General features: G+C 45.2%; 1 protein-coding gene and 1 pseudogene across 2 annotated transcripts in view; one reads left to right on the forward strand and one right to left on the reverse strand.

The window, feature by feature from the left end:
• The window catches only part of LRP5 (LDL receptor related protein 5), a 276227-nt gene that overhangs the window by 212511 nt on the left and 44684 nt on the right, over positions 1–19032 (reverse strand). For both annotated transcript variants that reach the window (XM_034770363.1, XM_034770362.1), the window contains exon 2: positions 178–574. In XM_034770363.1, the coding sequence (XP_034626254.1) occupies positions 178–574 (397 nt within the window). The remainder of the gene's footprint in view (positions 1–177; positions 575–19032) is intronic.
• Positions 936–1076, forward strand: LOC117877521 (annotated as a pseudogene).

Genomic DNA, 19032 nt, shown 5'->3' on the forward strand with positions numbered 1-19032 from the left:
CCTTGCCACATTGTATTTAAGTCTAAACATATGTTCAGCAATAGAATACCTTGAGAAAGTAGAATCTGAAACAAGAGCTTATTAGAAACAAGAGATTATATTTCTTTTTACAGAGCCAAAAATCCCTCACAAAGCAACTGTGACACTCCAGCCATGCAGAGTCACGTTAATATTTACCCATGTGCTGGATCCAAGGCAACTGCCCTTGGCTGGTCAAGGTCTTGCCAGAAGAGGACTTTTCTAGATGTTCCATTGAGATTAGCAACTTCTATCCTATTGGTTTCTGAGTCCGTCCAATACAGCTTTTTCCCAATCCAATCACATGCCAGGCCATCCGGAGAAACCAGACCAGAAATAATGACATTCTGCACTATATTCCCAGTTTGGTTCAAGTACGTTTGCTTGATGGCTTCTTCGCTCACGTCTGTCCAGTAAACAATGCCTTGTGAGTACTGAAAATCAACCGCCGCGGCATCTTCTAAGCCGCTGACCACTATGGTGGACTCTGGCTTCACTCCTCCAGCATCCACCAGTCTGACATCCCGACGATTGGCGAAAAGCAGAAGAGGAGAAGCTATGGAAGGGAAAGGAAATCATATTAACGTTACCAATGCGTGCAATTTTAAAGTTGCAAGTATAAAGCAGAGTGTGTGTCTCTCTTCCTTGGACGGTGGGAAGCTGAGAGAAGAAAGACTGAAGTTTCACACCAGGACTAAACATACACTACCCACAATACCTATGACCTATTTCAATATACCAGAGTGAAAAGCACAAGATTGGTCAATTAAGGAAAAACAAAGGGGTCCAACTCCATCTATCACGAGGCCTCCCAAATAACTGTAATCTAGATTACATCTATGCCTTTCTGCTCCTCGCATATCATACATCATGGGCTGAGCCAGGTCCAAACATGGCCTGATTCAGAGGATTTAAAGAGAGCTTCTCGGCTCTCTATGAGCTAAGATCAAGCCTAGTACCTGTTCTTATCAGTTTAATATCTGATATGTCTTTTATTTATGGACAAAATTAGCATTTCCTAAAGTAGTCAGGCAACATGACTACTTTAAACACCCTTTGGCTGTGCGCTCACAGCCTCCAACTCAATTAAATATGCTCCAAACCACATCATGGATTACTTTGGATGCTCTAAACCTCTGTCAGTCACGAGGCCGGGGTTTGGAACATCCCAAGGTCCATGGTGGTTTAAAAGGCACACAACTGAATTGCACGGAGCAGCAGTGCCACATTAAGGCCTAGCACAAGGGCCATCACTAAAACACAGAGCTTAAGATACCAGTCACAAAACATTGAATCTCTGCTACATGAACATGGCTGGAAACCACTCTACTTAGGGGCCTACCAAATTCGCAGCCATGAAAATTACATCATGGACCGTGAAATCTGGTCTGCCACCAGCAGCTGCACAGAAGTAAGGGTGGCATGGTATTGTCACCCTTACTTCTGTGTGGCTGCTGGTGGTGGCACTGCCTTCAGAGCTAGGCAGTAGGGCTGTAGCCACCATCCAGCTTCAGGCAGCACGGCCGCCAGCAGCAGCGCAAAAGTAAGGGTGGCAATACCATGACCCCCTAACAGGCTTGCAACCCCCTTTTGGATCCAGGCCCCTAGTTTGAAAAATTCTGCAGAGAAATCACACATATTTGCGGGTGGGTCATAGAATAAATAGCAAATTTAGCAGATGTGTAACACAGCCATGAAATTTATTATTTATGCCGTGACCAACTCACGAAAATTGTGTGATTTCTCCACCATTTAAGTACACTCCTAACTATACTAGATGACATGAGAAATCTCTTCAATGTATCCTTCCAACTTTCACTAAAGAAGCAGGGTCTTGTATTCTAAGCCATGGGCACTGACAGGAGATCTGGGTTTTGCTGCTGGCTGTACCGGATTCCATGGGACCTTCAGCAAGTGCCTTTGTCATACCTACCTCTGTAGGGATATTGCAAGACTCAATTTGCTAATGCTCATGGAAGCCCATGGAGACAAGGAAAATATTATTACTGATTGCTATTGTTCACGTAAACTCCATCCCCAATTTAAACTCATGGCTTTGAGGTCCTGTATATCCTCTTCAATCCTCTTCCCAGGATCACTCTTGTCTGCTAGATCACAATAACTCTTCTCCAGCAAGAGTACATTTCCTGCTCATAGTATTACGCCCAACAGCTTCTTCCGAAAGAGGACAAGACCTAGTCCTCCTACAGGACACTCTCTTTCCCAATCACACCAGCCAGTTCATGTTAACAGCATGATTCCCTTCCCTCTGTATACCCCAGGGAGTTAAGGATATCATCTTCCCTTCTGGGGGAAATAAAAAGCAGAAGCTTGTCATCAGACTGGCTCCATAAGTGGCAGCCCAGTGCAGTAATGCAAGCACACAGGGCTGGCCCAATAACACCATCACCAGTTGACAGGAATGCTAATATTTCAGAAGTGGGCACCAGTTGCTGTGAGTAGCAGAATTCTGCTTCTACTTAGTTTGCCAATGGTACAGTAGATCTCTACTGTAATCTAATGCAGAACTGTTTTCATTTACCAAACTATTTGTCACCTTGAGTCCTCCATAATTCCACAAGCTCAAGCAACAGCTGCCAGACGTCTATGGTAATCAATCGCTGGCTCCCCGACAAGACTTTCATCATTCCAGCTGATGTTTCTGCCTCCTAAATGCACTCACAGTTGAGATCCAAAAACTTGCCACTCAATTCAAGAAACAAACACTCAAAACAGACCAGCAAGGACAGATGTGTTATCTCATCTTCTATGGCTTCAAGCCTGTCCTATAAATATCTTCAGTTTCCAATTCTTGTTACAGTATATAATGTAGGATAAAGTTAGCTCTTGATATTGCCTTTCAGATTCAATTCCTTCTGTACTTTAAAAAGAAATCAGTTTATACTCTATTTTACCAGTTGACTATGCTGGCAGCTTTGTGACATACTAATGCCTCTCTTGTGAACCCTGGCCTCCAGTTACACTCAATCCTCTAATAGCTACATTCATGGCACAGTGCATGCCATTGAAAAGGGTAGACCATAAAGCACATGTGACAGCAGCATATGTATGTGTGTGCAAGCAACTGAGCTCAGTTGATAGATTTTACAACTAAACTTCAGCTGAACTCAAATCATGCCTACGGATTCAGGCTATTTTTCTTTTTATTCTGCATAGTCTATTTGAATTTTTTTTCCAAGTCAGGAAAAAGGCTGTTTTATTTTTCTTTTTGGAGGAAGTATACACTTCTGAAAGTAATAAGGAAAATTTAAATCAGCTGGTTGCTTGGTGAGGCTGGGTAGCAAGGAACAGGCAATTGTTACTATGTTTGTTTAACTGAAAATGTAATATCTGTCTTCTAAAGTATTTAACTCAAGAAAGTTTATACAGTTTGAGGAGAATTATTTGTTAGGAAATGAAATCCCAGTAGTGCTTCCATCTCAGTTCTAAACTTGCCAAATTCTACCTCCCCGTTGCCTTTAGAACACTAGTTATAAATACCCATGAAAGCCCAACAGGTTGGTCACTGAAACAAAACAAAACAAAAATGTCTAAAATATTAAATGTTTTTATTCCCTGCAACTCACTGGGTTCTCAAAAGCATGTCTATTTTAAATGGCACAGCATCAAGCCTTCTGAACAACACTCCCACAGGTTGTTGGTACAGGAGTCTATTCAGACTTTAAGTTCTTTAGGGGCAGAGAACTTTTCAGTTATGTGTGTCACTTTACATAAGCAGTGGCTATATGCAGCCTGCCTAACACTGAGGCCATCAAAAAAGCACATGCACCGATTAAAAAAAAAAAAAAAAAATGTATGTACCCTCTACCAAAAAGTGAGTTTTGAATGGATGTAGAGGAGAATGACGACATTCATCCGGACTTTTTCCCCCCATACTGAAGACGACAGAGTGACTGTTACAAATACAATGAAGTCACGCAGGCCCAATCACCAGCAGAAGAATTCAACATCATTTTAGCTAAAGATCAGACCTGAACAGTGTCTAATCCAATCAATATTGATATTAACCCAGCTCTCCTTTCCTTTCAACAGGCTCCAGGCTACAGTGAGTATCAGTGGGCAAACAGTGTACAGATACACATTAAAATCACTGGACTCCAGCACATCACTTCTCTGCTCCCAACACCTCCTGATTGAAGTGCAGCCACATTGTGTCGGCTATAAACACCCAGCAAGGAAAAAACACTGACCAACTTGCAATTGTGTTTATAATTATACAAACTGATTAGTGAGAGTAGCCAGAAATTATTTTTTTTCAAGACAATAAAGATGGATTTTTATTCGGTTTCCATTTGCAAAAAGAAAAGTCACAAGTTAGTAGAACAGGGACAACTGGGGGGAAAAAAATCACACCCCCAAAATGGTCTGTTTTGTTCAGTTTAGATTTTGACTAATGAGGTGCAGAAATCCATTTAGGAACAACAACTACTGAGATGAAAATAGTAAATAAATCACTTATTTTAACCAAGATCCATTTTTTGTTTGCAATCCTGCCCCGGGGGTGTGGGTGTAGGGGAGGGGTGGGGGAGTTGAGACTCTCCTGACTTTACAAATAGAATCAAAGACAGAAGAAGAGCAATGAGCTGCTCCAAATTCCAAGGCTCCAAGGTGATTAAATCAGGCTATATACCACAATTAAAGATGGTGGCAGTGTTCCGATATAGTAGGAGGTGAGGATAGTACTAAATTTGTGGGAAAAAGTGATCTGAGAGCAGCACACGGAGGATGTTAATCAGATCATCTTTGAAGCAAAATGCCCAAATGGACAATACCGACCTTATTGAAAATCTAGTTAATGGATTAATGTAGTTCTATGCAGCCAACAAAAGCAGGCTTGAAGAAAAATATCACTACTCATCATCTTACTACCTTAACTGAAGTCCCTAAGATGCTGTTCACTGTTTGGTAGCATTTACTGCAACAACAATCTTGACATACAACTATTTCATAGTAGTTCAAAAAATAAATGGTGAGAAACAAAGCGAGACTTTTCAGGCACTGGAAAGTCAAAGTCCTACTCTGAGGAACCAGTAGCAGCAACAGAGATAAGGTAGACTGGAAACCTGATTTACTGCTGCACGAACTGTAAAAACAAGCTATTTACCAGGAGATTCAAGGTATTTTCACTGATCTGTTGGGGCACTTCTATTTTTTTCCTCTAACAAAAAGAATTCAGTTTGCCCACAGAACAGAAGCATTATGAAGAGTGACAATGGAAGCTTCCCTCAAACCATGCCGCTTATATGCCTCAATCCTGACCTGCAGGAATTACCTTGAGGAGTGAAAGAACAGTTCACTCTCCAGGACTCATTTGAGTCCTTGTTGTCTGAGGGCTGGTCTACACTACACAGTTAGGTCAACGTAAGGCAGCTTATGTTAACCTAATGATGTCAGTGTCTACTCTACAGCCTTCCTCCCGCTGATGTAAGTGCCTTATTACACTAATATCATAACTCCATCTCCAAGAGAGTCGTAAGGCTTATGTCGGTGTAGTTACGGTGAGGCAGAGTCTGTGTACATACTGCGTTCCTTACATCGGCTGTTGGCTGCCTTGTCAATTGCATGGCAGAAGTCATGAAACTGACAAGAAAGCTGGACAGCTAGAGCCCAGCTGCCCCCCGCTTCTCTGGAGAGCTGGGTGGCTGGACCCCGCTCCAGGTGGCAAATGGAGAAGTGAGAAGCCCCAGGCAGGGAGTGGGGGAGGAGGAGAAAGAAGTAGTTTTTGTTCACTACAGTCCTGAGCTGGATTTAAAATCTACAAGTCAAAGGCTCTGTACCCATTTCCAATTCTTTTCCATCATCCAGTCCTCTGCCTCACGTTTGGGCCATAAAAAAAAAACCTCCATTACTTCTAATGTTCAAGTGAACTGGATTTTTCTCATTTGTTCTAGACATAACAGGATACAATATTCCTTCGTGGGGATATTATTGCATGATTAACAAGTCCCAGGTTCTCAACAGAGGATTTGGCTTGTAAACAAAACTATTGTGATCCATGATGCTCCTGACCTCTATAAATTGCTTATTACAGAAAAATGATTTATACTCTGAAAAGGGAAGAAGCATAAACATTAATAGGATAAGTGTGGAGCACAAACTGTTTGTTTATACGTTGTGTGTATTACCACCCAACTGGAGTGACAATACTTTAGTCTAGCTACCAAAAAAAAAAAAAAAAAAAAAAAAAGGATTCTTTTTTAATAAAGTTTGAACAGTTCATATTTTTCCTTAATAGGCAATATTTAAAACATCTGTACATAGCTTGAGCTTTCGTGATCCTTTTTCAAATAAAAAAATCTGAAACACCACGAACACTGTATCAAATAAATTCTGAACAGATAGCAGCCTAACGCTGCAGAAAATTACAGAAGTCCTATTCCAGTCCTGAAATAAACGTAATCATAAAGCTACCTCTCAACCACACTTAATTGTACAAGGAGGTATTATACTTTAAAAACAAACAAACAGATTTTCCACTGATAAGAAAAGTATGTGTTTGGCTTCATGTAACTATCTACCCATGTGTGGCTACACCATGAAATAGACAGAAAATACAGATCTGTACTGTTACCTGTCACCAATGTGTTCTTGGGGAACCAGGGCGCAGTACCCAGCCCGTCTGACTCACAAAAAACCTTTCCCGCCTCCCCCCCCCCACCCCTCCCGCCTCTGCTTGAACCAAAACGGATCAGAAGACAGACTTACAAAGAGCAATGAAAAGGCCGTGGGAGACCCACCTAAACCCCTCCAGACAAGGGTGACAGGATTAAGGAAACTCCCCTAGCTTCATTTGCATTGGAGATGAGACAAGGAGGCATCGCTATTAGCATACAGAATGGAGAACAGAGATTCCAAGGCAAAAACCGCACTGAACTCTGGGACCAGCAAAGCAGGAAAGCGCTGCCTGATGGAGGATCTCTGCTCCAGATGTTAATGAACCCACGCCTGCACACACCCAACTCAGCAGTTATCAGACCAATTCTAGTAATAAACCCTTTATTGGTATCCAAAATACTGAAGCTGCCTAATTGCATTGTGAGCTCCCTGGAAGGAACACAGCCCATTGCCAGGAATGAGCAGTTCCTATTGTCTAGCCTACAAAAACCCCTACTCACACTCAAGTAAGTGTTCCGATGCCTGGATCCAAAATCTGCATCAGTTCCACTGGGACTTCATCTTCTCCTGACTGATTGTGCTGGGGGCTCTGCCTGTCTCCAGCACTCCAGACCCTCAGCTACCACCACCACATGGGACCCCCGATCGATTCAAGCTTCACGGAGTGGTGAGAACCCAGCTCGCTCTCTCTCTCTAGGTATAGCCTTCTGACCCTGACTTGTGTGATCAGTTAATTTTCTAAACCTGACTTTTATATCAAATGTTAAGTTAGATTTAATATTATAACTGTTGTATTTGTTTGGCTCCCCTATGGTTATTACCTGTCAATAAATAACTTTCATGGTTAAGCTGGTTGCTTCTCTCTCTTTCTCTCTCTCCCCTCCCCTTCTCTCCCCGCCACACCCCGTTGGCTTCCTTGTTCGTTCTGCAGCAACGCTCATCATACCTAAGCTAAAGATCCCTGCAGTTCCCAAAAATCCTGTGGGGTCTGCTCATCACGTGGGTTACTACCAGAACAATCGTAACATGAAAGTGGGGATAGGGATGTGCTGAACCTGGGGCATATGAGGGTGCAGCTTGGAAGTGCTGCTCGACCCAGCCTGCTGAGTCCAGGGGTATATATGGGTGGCAGATTGAAAGTGCTGCTTGACCCAGCCTGCTCAGGCGTACTCTATTCCGGTCCGATGCCCATAGCATACGAGGGTGACAGCTTGGAGGTGCTGCTCAACCCAGCCTACTAAGTGCAGGGACATATAAGGGGCCAGCTTGGGAGTGCTGATTAACCCGGTCCTCTCAGACGCGCTCTGTTAATGTGTGCACGTGTTCGTCTGATTCCGGGGAACCTAGGTCCTGCAGGATAGCTCCATTGGGAGGGAACTTGCAGAAATAGAGCTCCGTATGAGAACAAAAGTGACACAAGCAGTACATTGATAGAATCACAGAACCTGCCCCCCTACCCCAGAAGAGTTACCCTAATAAATGAGCATACTCCAAAGTAACAGGCAAATCTGGTATCAGTACCTGCACACTCATTTTTGTACACACTCGCTGTTAAACAGAATATATGGGGGAAGAATAGTTTATGGTTAAACTGAATTTGGACTCAGATCTGGGTTCAATTCCCAGCTCTGTCATAAACTTCAAGAGTGACCTTCGACAAGTAACTTAGGCCTTGTCTACCACTATACCAGCAAAATCTTTTGCATGGACCCAGTTATATTGGTATAGAAATGCTTCTACAGGTATAGCTTGTGCTGGGTCACTCGACTAACATAAGCTTGATTGGTGTAAGCATGGTTCTACAGCTATAACCACATCTATCCTAAGGCTTTTACCAGGATAGTAATGTTGGTAAATAAAAAAAATAAACCACACGTTCGACACAGCTGTGTCAATAAAACTTTTAAATGTAGACCAGGCTTTAATCCACCTCTCAGGTTCCTATTTGTAAAATGAAAATAATACTCCTTGCTTTCTTCTGCCCTTTTCTGACTTGTCTATTTAGACTTGAACCTCTTTGGGAGTGAGAGTGGGCGAGGACTGTATCCTTATAGTGACTGTATCCTAAGTGCCTCTTATACCCTATATGTGCTACTAAATACAATTATTAATAATGTGATTTTGAAGTTATGTAGAGAATTAATTGCTATACTTAAAATTAGATAGACCCCTAAAGAGGAGGCTGGCATACTTTATGGAGTTCCCCCATGGTTAACTTCTATGCTGCCAGGCAAAGCGATTTGGGTACAATTCCTGTGAAAACCCAAACTCTCATTTATTACCATGCAGAAACTGTAAGCTGCTCAACACAGAAACGTGGCTGAATGGGAAATACACCCAAGGGTCTTCTGTGCTCCTACACCGCAGCTAAATCAGATCCTAACACCACTAAATCGACTGTAGAGGTCAGTTATACTTCAGCACGAGACACTCCTCCCTCTTCTCCAAACCTGTGCATACCTTAAACCTGCAGCTCTTGAAAAGGTTTCAGACGAGGCCTGCATAAAGGACTTTATATTCCTACATGCCTAGTGTTTATTCTGCACTCTTTCTGTGTGGTGCCACTTTTTTTCTAGCACGCTGGGTGGCTCAGCTCATGGGGCCAAGCAGCAGTCAGCCATCAGAAAGGCATATTAGCAGCTAAGTAGACAAGATCTCCTCAAGAATGAAGGGGTTGGGGAAAAAGAGAAAAGAATCCTCAAGAGCTTGGCTGAATCAGTCTGCACAGTCAAAAAAAACCCCATGATCACGTACTGAGACGGACAAGAGGGGAGCACGGCACATATACACAAAAGTTTCCTTTTGCATTTTGAATGTGCCTGCTGTATATTCAGTGAGCAAAAGCATTTTTCCTTTTCTTAAAAACCCAAGACTCAACCTTCTGCATCCCAGCCCTGTTTACTGGCAGCTACTACTGTAGAGAGCCATAAATCCATTGATCAACTTCAAAAGACAGATTAAATGCTGATCTTCCCCTAATAAATGTAAAAATGGGAGGCTATCACTTTCATCCTGAAAAAAACAAAATCATTTTCAAAAGGTGAATTCCCACTACAGTTCCAAAGTTATAGAATTTCATTGCTGCAACAGGGAGGCAGAGGGTACTAATGTGAACAAAAGTCGTGGAATCCAGTAGCGGATTTACCATGGAGCCACTGGCGCCATGGAGCAGGGCTCACACTCCAGGGGGGCCCCGACCAGGCCCACTCTTCTCTGCCCCCCACTCGCCCTGCGGGGGGGCAGAAGCTGGGTGCTCCTGGCAGTGAGGCTCCTGCTGCAGCAGGGCAGCCAAGCTCCCCCTCCCCTGCCTCTTCTCACAGTTTGCTCCCTTCCTGCTGCCGATCAGCTGTTTGCCGGCAGGGGGGTGGGGGAGGAGCACAGCCGCAGCCTGCTCACCTGGGGAGAGGAGGCAGAGAAGAGGCGGGGTGGGGCTTTGGGGAGGGGGGTGGAACGAGCAGACCTACTCTGACTGCAGAGCTGCACAGCCAGGCTGAAAAAAGAAGATGCTGCTCAGCTCCCGGGACTTTGCAGCTGGACACCACCTTCTGTGTGCTGGGAGCCATCCTTCATCTTGTACAACAGTGAGTGCCCATGGTGGGGCAGGCAGGCAGGGGGACAGAGACAGTGGGGAAGCAAGGGGGTGGGATGGGGAGGAGACAGAGTGGTGGGGAAGGGGCATGGGATGGGGAAGAGAAGGGGATAGGGCAGGGATCGGCAACCTTTGGCCCGCGGCCCGCCAGGGTAAGCCTCCGGGTAGGCCAGGCCAGTTTGTTTACCTGCCGTGTCTGCAGGTTCGGCCGATCGCGGCTCCAGGCAAATGGTGGGGCTGCAGGATGAGGGATGTGCTGGCCACGGCTTCTCGCAGCCCCCATTGGCGTGGAGCGGCAAACCACGGCCAGTGGGAGCCGCAATCGGCCGAACCTGTGAACGCGGCAAGTAAACAAACCAGCCCGGCCCGTCAGGGGGCTTACCCTGGTGGGCCACATGCCGAAGGTTACCGATCCCTGGGATAGGGGAAATGGGGACCCAACATGCGGATCCCCTTGGCAGCAGCTGGGGCTCCCCTGTTAAGCAGGCCCATCAAACCCTCACCCTGACAAGCCCCACCTCCCCTGCATCTGTATCACCCCGATGAGCCCCCTCAGACACCCTGCCACTGAGCCCTAACCACCTACACCTAGACCCCCACCGAAATGAACCCTGTAGATAAATCTCTGTATTAAGCATCTTCACATAACTTTCATATGACTTTGTATTATGCCTCTCTTTATAACCCTGTATTAAGCTATTTTCATACAACTTTGTATCAAGTCCTTTGATATAGGAACTTTGTATGAGATCCCTATGTAGAAAAAACTTACAGAAAACTTTGTGTTAAGCCTTGGTATAATGTTATAGCCCCTAAGGATAGTTAAAATAGAAGAAAAAGGTCTTTTTGCTAGGAGTAGAATAAGATTCCCCCTCCCCACACTCCCTTAATCAATTGGCATGTTGAATGAATGAGGTGTGAATGAGCAAGGCGTGGAAGGCAAGCACCTCCAGACAGCTAGTTGGAGAGGGGTTGGAAGCCAGACCCAAGGACAATCAAACTTGTCAAGTGGGCTCACTAAAGAAGAGCAAAAACAACAAGGAGTCTAGTGGCACCTTAAAGACTAACAGATTTATTAGGGCATAAGCTTTCGTGAGTAAAAACCTCACTTCTTCGGATGCATCCGAAGAAGTGAGGTTTTTACTCACGAAAGCTTATGCCCTAATAAATCTGTTAGTCTTTAAGGTGCCACTAGACTCCTTGTTGTTTTTGTAGATACAGACTAACACGGCTACCCCCTGATAAAGAAGAGCAAACATATTGTCGGCCTGGGGGAAGGGGGGTTAGAATCAAGCACCTTCATTTGGAAACACCCTCTTTGAACAGCACCTTCTTTTGGAAACAACCTGTTTGAACAGTATTGGGACAACACCCAGAAGGAAGCAGCACAAAGGATCAATGGACACAGATTTTGAATCTGGTATAGATTTGCATGAGAGGGAAGCTGCTATAAATGTGAGGTGTCTTGAGAGGACCCTGGGTCTTGTCAACATTGGAGCACTGATCAAGATCCGCAGAAGCCCAGCTCCACCCCTCCACTATCTAACTCACCTGGCCAGTGAAGTTAAGGGGAGCAACTAGTTGGTAACAACAACAAGACAGAGTGTGTTTGTGTGTGTGTATGTGAGTGCATGAGTGTAATATAGATCATATGCATATGATACAGTGTTGATTGATGCATGTATTACCAATGAATGTCGTGTTTGTCTTATTCCCCCTGAAAAGATCCTGTGCATCAACAACCCCACCTCCCCTGCACCCAGACTCCTCCCCACCCCACCGGCTGAGCTCCAACCACTTTCACTTGGTCCCCCCTGTAGACTCCCATTGCCCCTGCACCTCCCTGTGCAGCCAGATCCCGCACTGAGCTGCCTGCACCCAGACTGCCCCCCCCAGAACCCTCTTTCCCCATCTGGATACCCCCACACTAAGTCCCTCTGCACTTGGATCCTGCTGCTGGGCTGAGCCTCCCTGCCCACATCTGGTGTGCCTGGCACAAAAGGGGCAGGGCCCCAAGGTGTTTCTGTGGCAGACAAAGCCCTTGTGCTGTGTCAGGGTCAGGTTCAGTCTCACTGCCAAGTCCCTGTCCCAGGGGGGTGGGGAGGCTGCAGGGTATTCTCCCACCTCCATGCAGCCAGTGACCTGTGCTCCCCACTGCCATGGTGGAGCTTCCACATTTATTTATTATTAAAAAAAGTCAGAATTTTAAAATATTATGCACAGAATTTGATGCAGAATTCCCTCAGGAATATGGGGCACTGTACAGCTGTGATGGTGGAACCGTGAAGGGGGTGCTGGAGAGTAGGGGATCTGTGGGTGGGGGAGGTGTGCAGGGGGTATGGTGTGCAGGGTGCTGTGTAGTTGCGGTGGGATGTCAGCACAAGGGGTCTCCAGGCAGGGGGCGCTGGGCATAGGGATCTGTGGGGGAAGTCTCTGGGTGAGGGGGCACTGACATAAGGGCAGGGCACTGGGCAGGGGGGCAGTGTGGAAGGGGCACGCTAGCAGCGCAGGGCTGGGTGGGCCAGTGTGCATCTAGCAGTTTGGGGTTTGTAAACAGTGCCCTTGTGCTTGGCTGAATGGGGCCACTCCTGCTGCGCTGCGTCTCATTGCCCCCAACCAGCCCCTCGCTCTGTGGACCGCCACCCATCACATGCCCTATTTCCCCAATTGGGGCCCACAAATATGTTTGGCGCCGGGCCCACAAAAAGTTAATCCGGCCCTGTTGGAATCTGGACTCCTGGGTTCTAGTCCTGGCTCTGCCACTTGTGTACATTTGGGCAAGTCACTCCAGCAGTTTGTCTCCACACTCCAATACACATGGATAAAATCAATCCATGCATTGCAAAGGCACCCTTCCCTGTGCTACTAATTACCTCAAAGGGGTACTGTGAGGCTTAATTAATGGATGTTCACAAAGCATTTCAAGATCTTCCAGGGGGAGGTGCCTTGGAGAGCAGTTTTCTACTACTGACTTTAATGGGAGTGCCATACATAAATGAAGGGGTGGGGTCTGGCGGACAGTAGGCCATTAAAAAAAATAGTGCTCCAATGGGTGTTTTAAATGCATGCTTTAAAAGAATATATTTTCTTCTCCTCCTTGTCTAGCAGCATTTGTTACTAATTTCCCTCTCCAAACTGTGAAAGGAAATGTCTGAGCTACCAACCAAGGATTCATTTACACATTTACTAGATTTAGATGGAATCAATGTTTGAAATTCAGAGGGAGAAAAATGATGGTATTTTAAATCTTGTAAGAATACCCAATATTTATATATAGAATTTCTAACAGATGTCAGGAGAATTTTTTTTTTATTTTACTTTTTTTTTTTTTTTTTTTTTAAACAACCTATATTTTAAACTATTTACATGGTTACACTAAGCACAAACCAGTGCAAAGTAATCCAATCCACGCTAGCAGCCCAAAATATGAAATGTTTTTAGTGACAGCTTTATTTATACACACTAAGTATTACAATGAGTATCATATTGCTGAATACTAGAGACAACTTGAAAATCAGTGATATATTTGCCAACAGGGTAGAATAAAAAGGAGCCTGTTTGCGTGCAGGCAGGCACCTACCATCCATACCAAAGAATGCTAAGGCAGCTTTAATTATAAATATGAGTAATTTGCCTTTTTTTTTTTTTTTTTCTTATAAATAACTTAAAAGGACACCTGGCTTGGCTTGTAATATAAGAAGAGCAATTCACTTCAGGGCCTTTAAGGTTGGAATTTCCAAGGAGCCTAAGGGATTTGGGCACCTAACTCCCCTTAACACAAAGGTGAAAATTCCAATCTGTATTCCTAGATTAACTTTCCCACGTCCAAATACTAGAGGTCAAAATCTAGTTTAGTTGCCAAAGACGAGGTTGGTTGTGTTAGATCTTCATGAACATTTGTGCATGTTGCAGAAACCTTTGCACAGTCAGGCATTATTATAAAGTGACTGTTCAAAAGATGCCAAAGACCACAAGAAGGGCTGTGGATGTGGTGGTTTGCCAGAGGCATATTGAGGGGGACAAGGGGAAAATACGCATCACACCAGCACCTGACCGCACTACACTTAGGCTGTAGTCACCAGGACTAAAACTTACTAAAAATTCAAGACACGGTTCTATTTTATTATGAGCTAGCCCTGACCTTTACTAAAGCAAAGCTGTACAAACCCCAGTAATACAGAAAGCAAGATTGTGATTTGGATGACATGGCTTCACAAAAGAGTAAAATGCCTGCATTATAATCCTGCACAGGCTATCGGAGATGTCTTGTTCTGCAGGATAATCAGGTACAGCATGCCATTTACTTACTTAAACACACACACACACGCAGGTGGGTGGGGGAGATGGGGAATGGGCAAAGTTTGGCTCAACCCCTCACTTGCTAGCCACCACAGAGGATGTCAAATATATGCATCACCAGCAGCAAATTTATATTTCTTTGATCGGGGTGTTGCTAAATCTCACAATATTTTGTGTCTTTCTTAGAGCCCCAGCTCCGAGAGTCATGAATACATGACAGGTTTCAGCGTAGCAGCCATGTTGGTCTGTATCCGCAAAAAGAACAGGAGTACTTGTGGCACCTTAGAGACTAACAAATTTATTTGAGCATAAGCTTTCATGGGCTAAAACCCAGTGGGTTTTTATCTAAATTTGTTAGTCTCTAAGGTGCCAAAAGAACTCCTGTTCTTTTAATGAATACATGAGAATCTATTCTTTCATTTAAAAAAAAAAAAAAAAAAGAGTAATTTTGAAGCCCTAATGGTCAAACGAAAGCTTAAAGAAATGGGCCTCAAGTATACCCAGAAGGTTCAAAACCCAGAAGACAAATAAAGAATCCCAAACATATTTTCAATCTCATTATTTTGGGGGCCTGACTCATGATTTCTGAATGCTTGGGGTTGGCATTACTGAAAGCCGTATGAAAGTTATCAGGTTCAAGTAAGGTTGTCATTCCCCCAGTCCAGACACACAAAAGCTCCTTCTTCATACCACTATATGAAGGGGATTTAATTAAAACCACTCAATAAATAATACAGTTGCTAGCGTTATGGTAGCGCCTAGAGGCAATGATGAGCTGCCAAAATCTTAACAACCGGTTCCCTATAAAAAGTTCTGATTTAAGGGATGTGCCACAGTATGTATTTTTTGTACCAATAGGGTTACCATACGTCCGTATTTTCCCGGGAGGAATTTTTAAAATTTAAAAATTTCTCCCGGACGGCGATTTAAGAACCAAAAAGCCTGACATGTCTGGGAAAATACAGATGTATGTTAACCGTACCTAAAGTTCTTTTTTAAAAAGATGGGCCTGAACTAGAAATGAGCTCCGTTTCACATGTGTGGGTCCCTGCCACTCCCTGGGGGTGTGCTAGGGTAACCAGATGTCCCAATTTTATAGGGACAGTCCCGATTTTTGAGTGTTTTTCTTATATAGGCTTCTATTACTCTCACCCCCGTCCTGATTTTTTACACTTCTTGTCTAGTCACCCTAGGGTGATCACATGTATGGGTCCCAGCTGCTCCCTGCCCCCTTCATTGAAGCAGGCGTGCAGGGTTACTGCCCTGGGAACTGCAGGGCACCAGTGGACGTGGGGCCAGGTGCAGACAGGGGCATAGGGCAGAGCTAGTTGGAGACAGGGGGGTGCGGGGTTGGCTGGAGGCAAGGGGGTGCGGGGTTGGCTGGAGGTAGGGGCTAGATGCAGGGGTTGTGGGGCTGGCTGGAGGCAGGGGTGCGTGGGGCTGGCTGGCTTCAGGCAGGGGGGTGCGGCAGAGGTTGGCTGGAGACAGGGCAAGGGATGCGGCAGGGGCTGGCTGCGGGCAGGGGGTGCAGAGCTGGCTGGCTTCAGGCAGGGCCGCAGGGGGGTGCGGCAGGGGTTGACAGGGCTGGAGACAGAGGAGTGCGGGGCTGCCTGCAGGCAGGGCAGGGGGTGCGGGGCTGGCTGGCTTTGGGCAGGGCCACAGGGGGGTGCGGCAGGGGTTGGCTGGAGACAGGGCAGGGGGTACAGCAGGGGCTGGCTGCGGGCAGGGGGTGCAGAGCTGGTGCGGGCAGAGCAGGGGGTGCGGCAGGGGATGGCTGCAGGCAGGGGGTGCGGGTACTCACGGGGAGAGCGTCTTGGAGCAGCCCGAGCAGCAGGATGCAGCCCAGGCCCAGCAGAGCAGCCGGGGACCCACCAGGCAGCAGTGGGAGCCCCAGGGCCAGGGGTCAGGGGAGCAGCAGCAGCAACAGGGCCAGGTCGCAGCCCACATGGCTTCCACAGCACAGCGCCCCCGGCGGCTGGGAGGAATTACACACTTCCCGGCTGGAGCCCATCAAAGCCGCAGCGCCTCCTTGCAGGGAGGCTGGTTAACAACCGGTTCTAAAACCACTTCAAAATTTCACAACCGATTCACGCGAACCGGTGCAAACTGGCTCCAGCTCACCACTGCCTAGAGGCCCAACCAAGATCAGAGCACCACTGTGCTGGGCACTCTGTGGATAGAGAGAGAGACAGAGAGAAAACAGTCCATGCCCAAAGGAACCTACAATCTAAACAGACAAGACTAAGGATGGGAGGGGAAACTGAGGCAGAGATATGAAGGTACTTGCCCAAGAGTACACAGCAGGTCGGTGGCAGAACTGGGAATAGAACTCAGGACTCCCATTCCGATCCACTAAACCAGTGGTTTTCAACCTGTGGTCCACAGACCCCTGTGGGGCCACAGACTATGTCTAAGACTTCCAAAGGGGTCCACATCTCCATTCGAAATATTTTAGGGGTCCACAAATGAAAAAAGGTTGAAAACCACTGCACTAGACCACACTGCCTCTCCAGAATAATTTCAATGTATCTTTCCAATTTTAACCAACATTTACAGTGGCATTTTTTTATAAGTATAAAAAGTGGGTCCTAAGAATGTAATGTGGGTAATGGTTTTGGACTGTGTGTCTGGGATTCTCCTCTTCTTTCCTCGCCTCCCCGGGACTATGCAAATCTAGTATCTTTATCAATAGCAATCCTAAACATTATATGTCTTACTTATAGGAACAACCACATATTAGTAAAACTGGTAGCTACCTTTAAATATTGCTTTTTAATAAATGGACAATAAGTTTTTAAAAGTCCATGTTTCATTTTCTGAGTTGTGTGGAGTTTTTGAGTAGTTTTTTTTTGTTTGTTTGTTTTTTGGTGGATTTTTTGTGCGTTAAATATAAGGTTTAAAGAAGCGGAGATTTATTTCAGAGTCCTGGTTTTCCTTGGCAGTGTACAGTTTGTCACTGCTAACGTTATTATTTACAACAAAATATAGCACTCTGATTATATACAATTTCATTTCAATTGGACTGAATTAGTTTATTTCCCTGTAACAACCAATTATCTGAAGAGAATGTTCCAAAAAGGGGCCATCAAAGGTGCTTTATAAAAAATATGCAATTTGGGGGTTTGTTTAGCTTCTGCAGGCCTGACAGGAACTAGTAGAGTTTGCAGAGAAATGCTAAAACCCAGGAGGCTCTGTGAATTTACCTATTCTTGTCTCATCCAGCTCCTATTATGTTAGCTACTTTAAGTAAAGATTATCAAAAGAGGTATCAAAAGGGGAAGGGCAGCTGACTTGATTTAGCACAGACAAGGTGGCTGAGGTAATATCTTTTATTGGCCCAACTTCTGTGGGTGAAAGAGACAAGGTTTGATTCAGTGCATGCAGCCTTCTGTATCAATGGTGTGCTTCCAGAAAGCAGAAAAGGACAGTGCCCCACATAGCATGCTGATGAAGTAGAGATACCCTATTTGTGGAGCACTGCTTTAAAACAAGACTCCTCCAACTTTATCACTGGTAGACGACGTATTAATATAGAGCATCTAATAGAGAGCATCTCATGAACAGTCCCCACGACCCCACCATGTTCACAACTGCATGAATCACCTTTCTTCTCCTTTGTGATCTCATTAATATCTGTGTAGCTAAAACAAACTGCTTACATTAGGAAAGTATAATATGTATAGTTGTCATTTAACAGCTGGAAAAAAAGGAGAGCCAATACCATGTGACCAGCCAACTCTCCACAGACCACCAAGCAAGTAAGCGACCACGGATCACAATTTGAGAACTGCTGCTTTATGACATTACAAAAACAGCATTTCAGCAGAGAATTCAGAGGCACTTACGTGGCACTGCAGTGAGACTAGACAACCCTGCCCGTCCATTTTCAGTTTCATTTCAAGGAAAGAAAGTCCTTGGGGAATAAAGCCATCCGCATCTGGTACATTTTAATAAATAGAGAAAACTTCTAAATGTTATTGCAAAACCATTGGCTCTCGGCAATTCTTGGTTTCTGCATTGTGCAACCTGTATACCTCGTCAGTTGTGAGAACTGCAACATGATGCCAGTCTAGCCCAGCTCATGCTAGACGTACAACGGGACCTATCCACTCTCAACTCACTGCTCCTCATTTTTTTCTCCACAGTTCAAAAACGTGCGTCTTTCACATGAGCATTTTATGGAGAGTTAAAGTTATGCTCTGGGGTACCCCTAAATCAGGGGTTCTCAAACTGGGGGCCGGGACCCCTCAGGGGGTCGCGAGATTATTACATGGGGGTCATGAGCTGGCAACCTCCACCCCAAACCCCACTTGCCTCCAGCATTTATAATGGTGTTAAATATATTAAAAGGTGTGTTTAATTTATTAGGGGGGGTCGCACTCAGAGGCTTGCTGTGTGAAAGGGGTCACCAGTAAAAAAAAGTTTGAGACCCACTGCCCTAAATGTTTCATGTTAATGACAGGGCAATACATAAATGTCGCCACCAGCCT

This window comes from Trachemys scripta, chromosome 4, assembly GCF_013100865.1.
Source record: "Trachemys scripta elegans isolate TJP31775 chromosome 4, CAS_Tse_1.0, whole genome shotgun sequence".
In the NCBI taxonomy this organism is placed as follows: Eukaryota; Metazoa; Chordata; order Testudines; family Emydidae; genus Trachemys; species Trachemys scripta.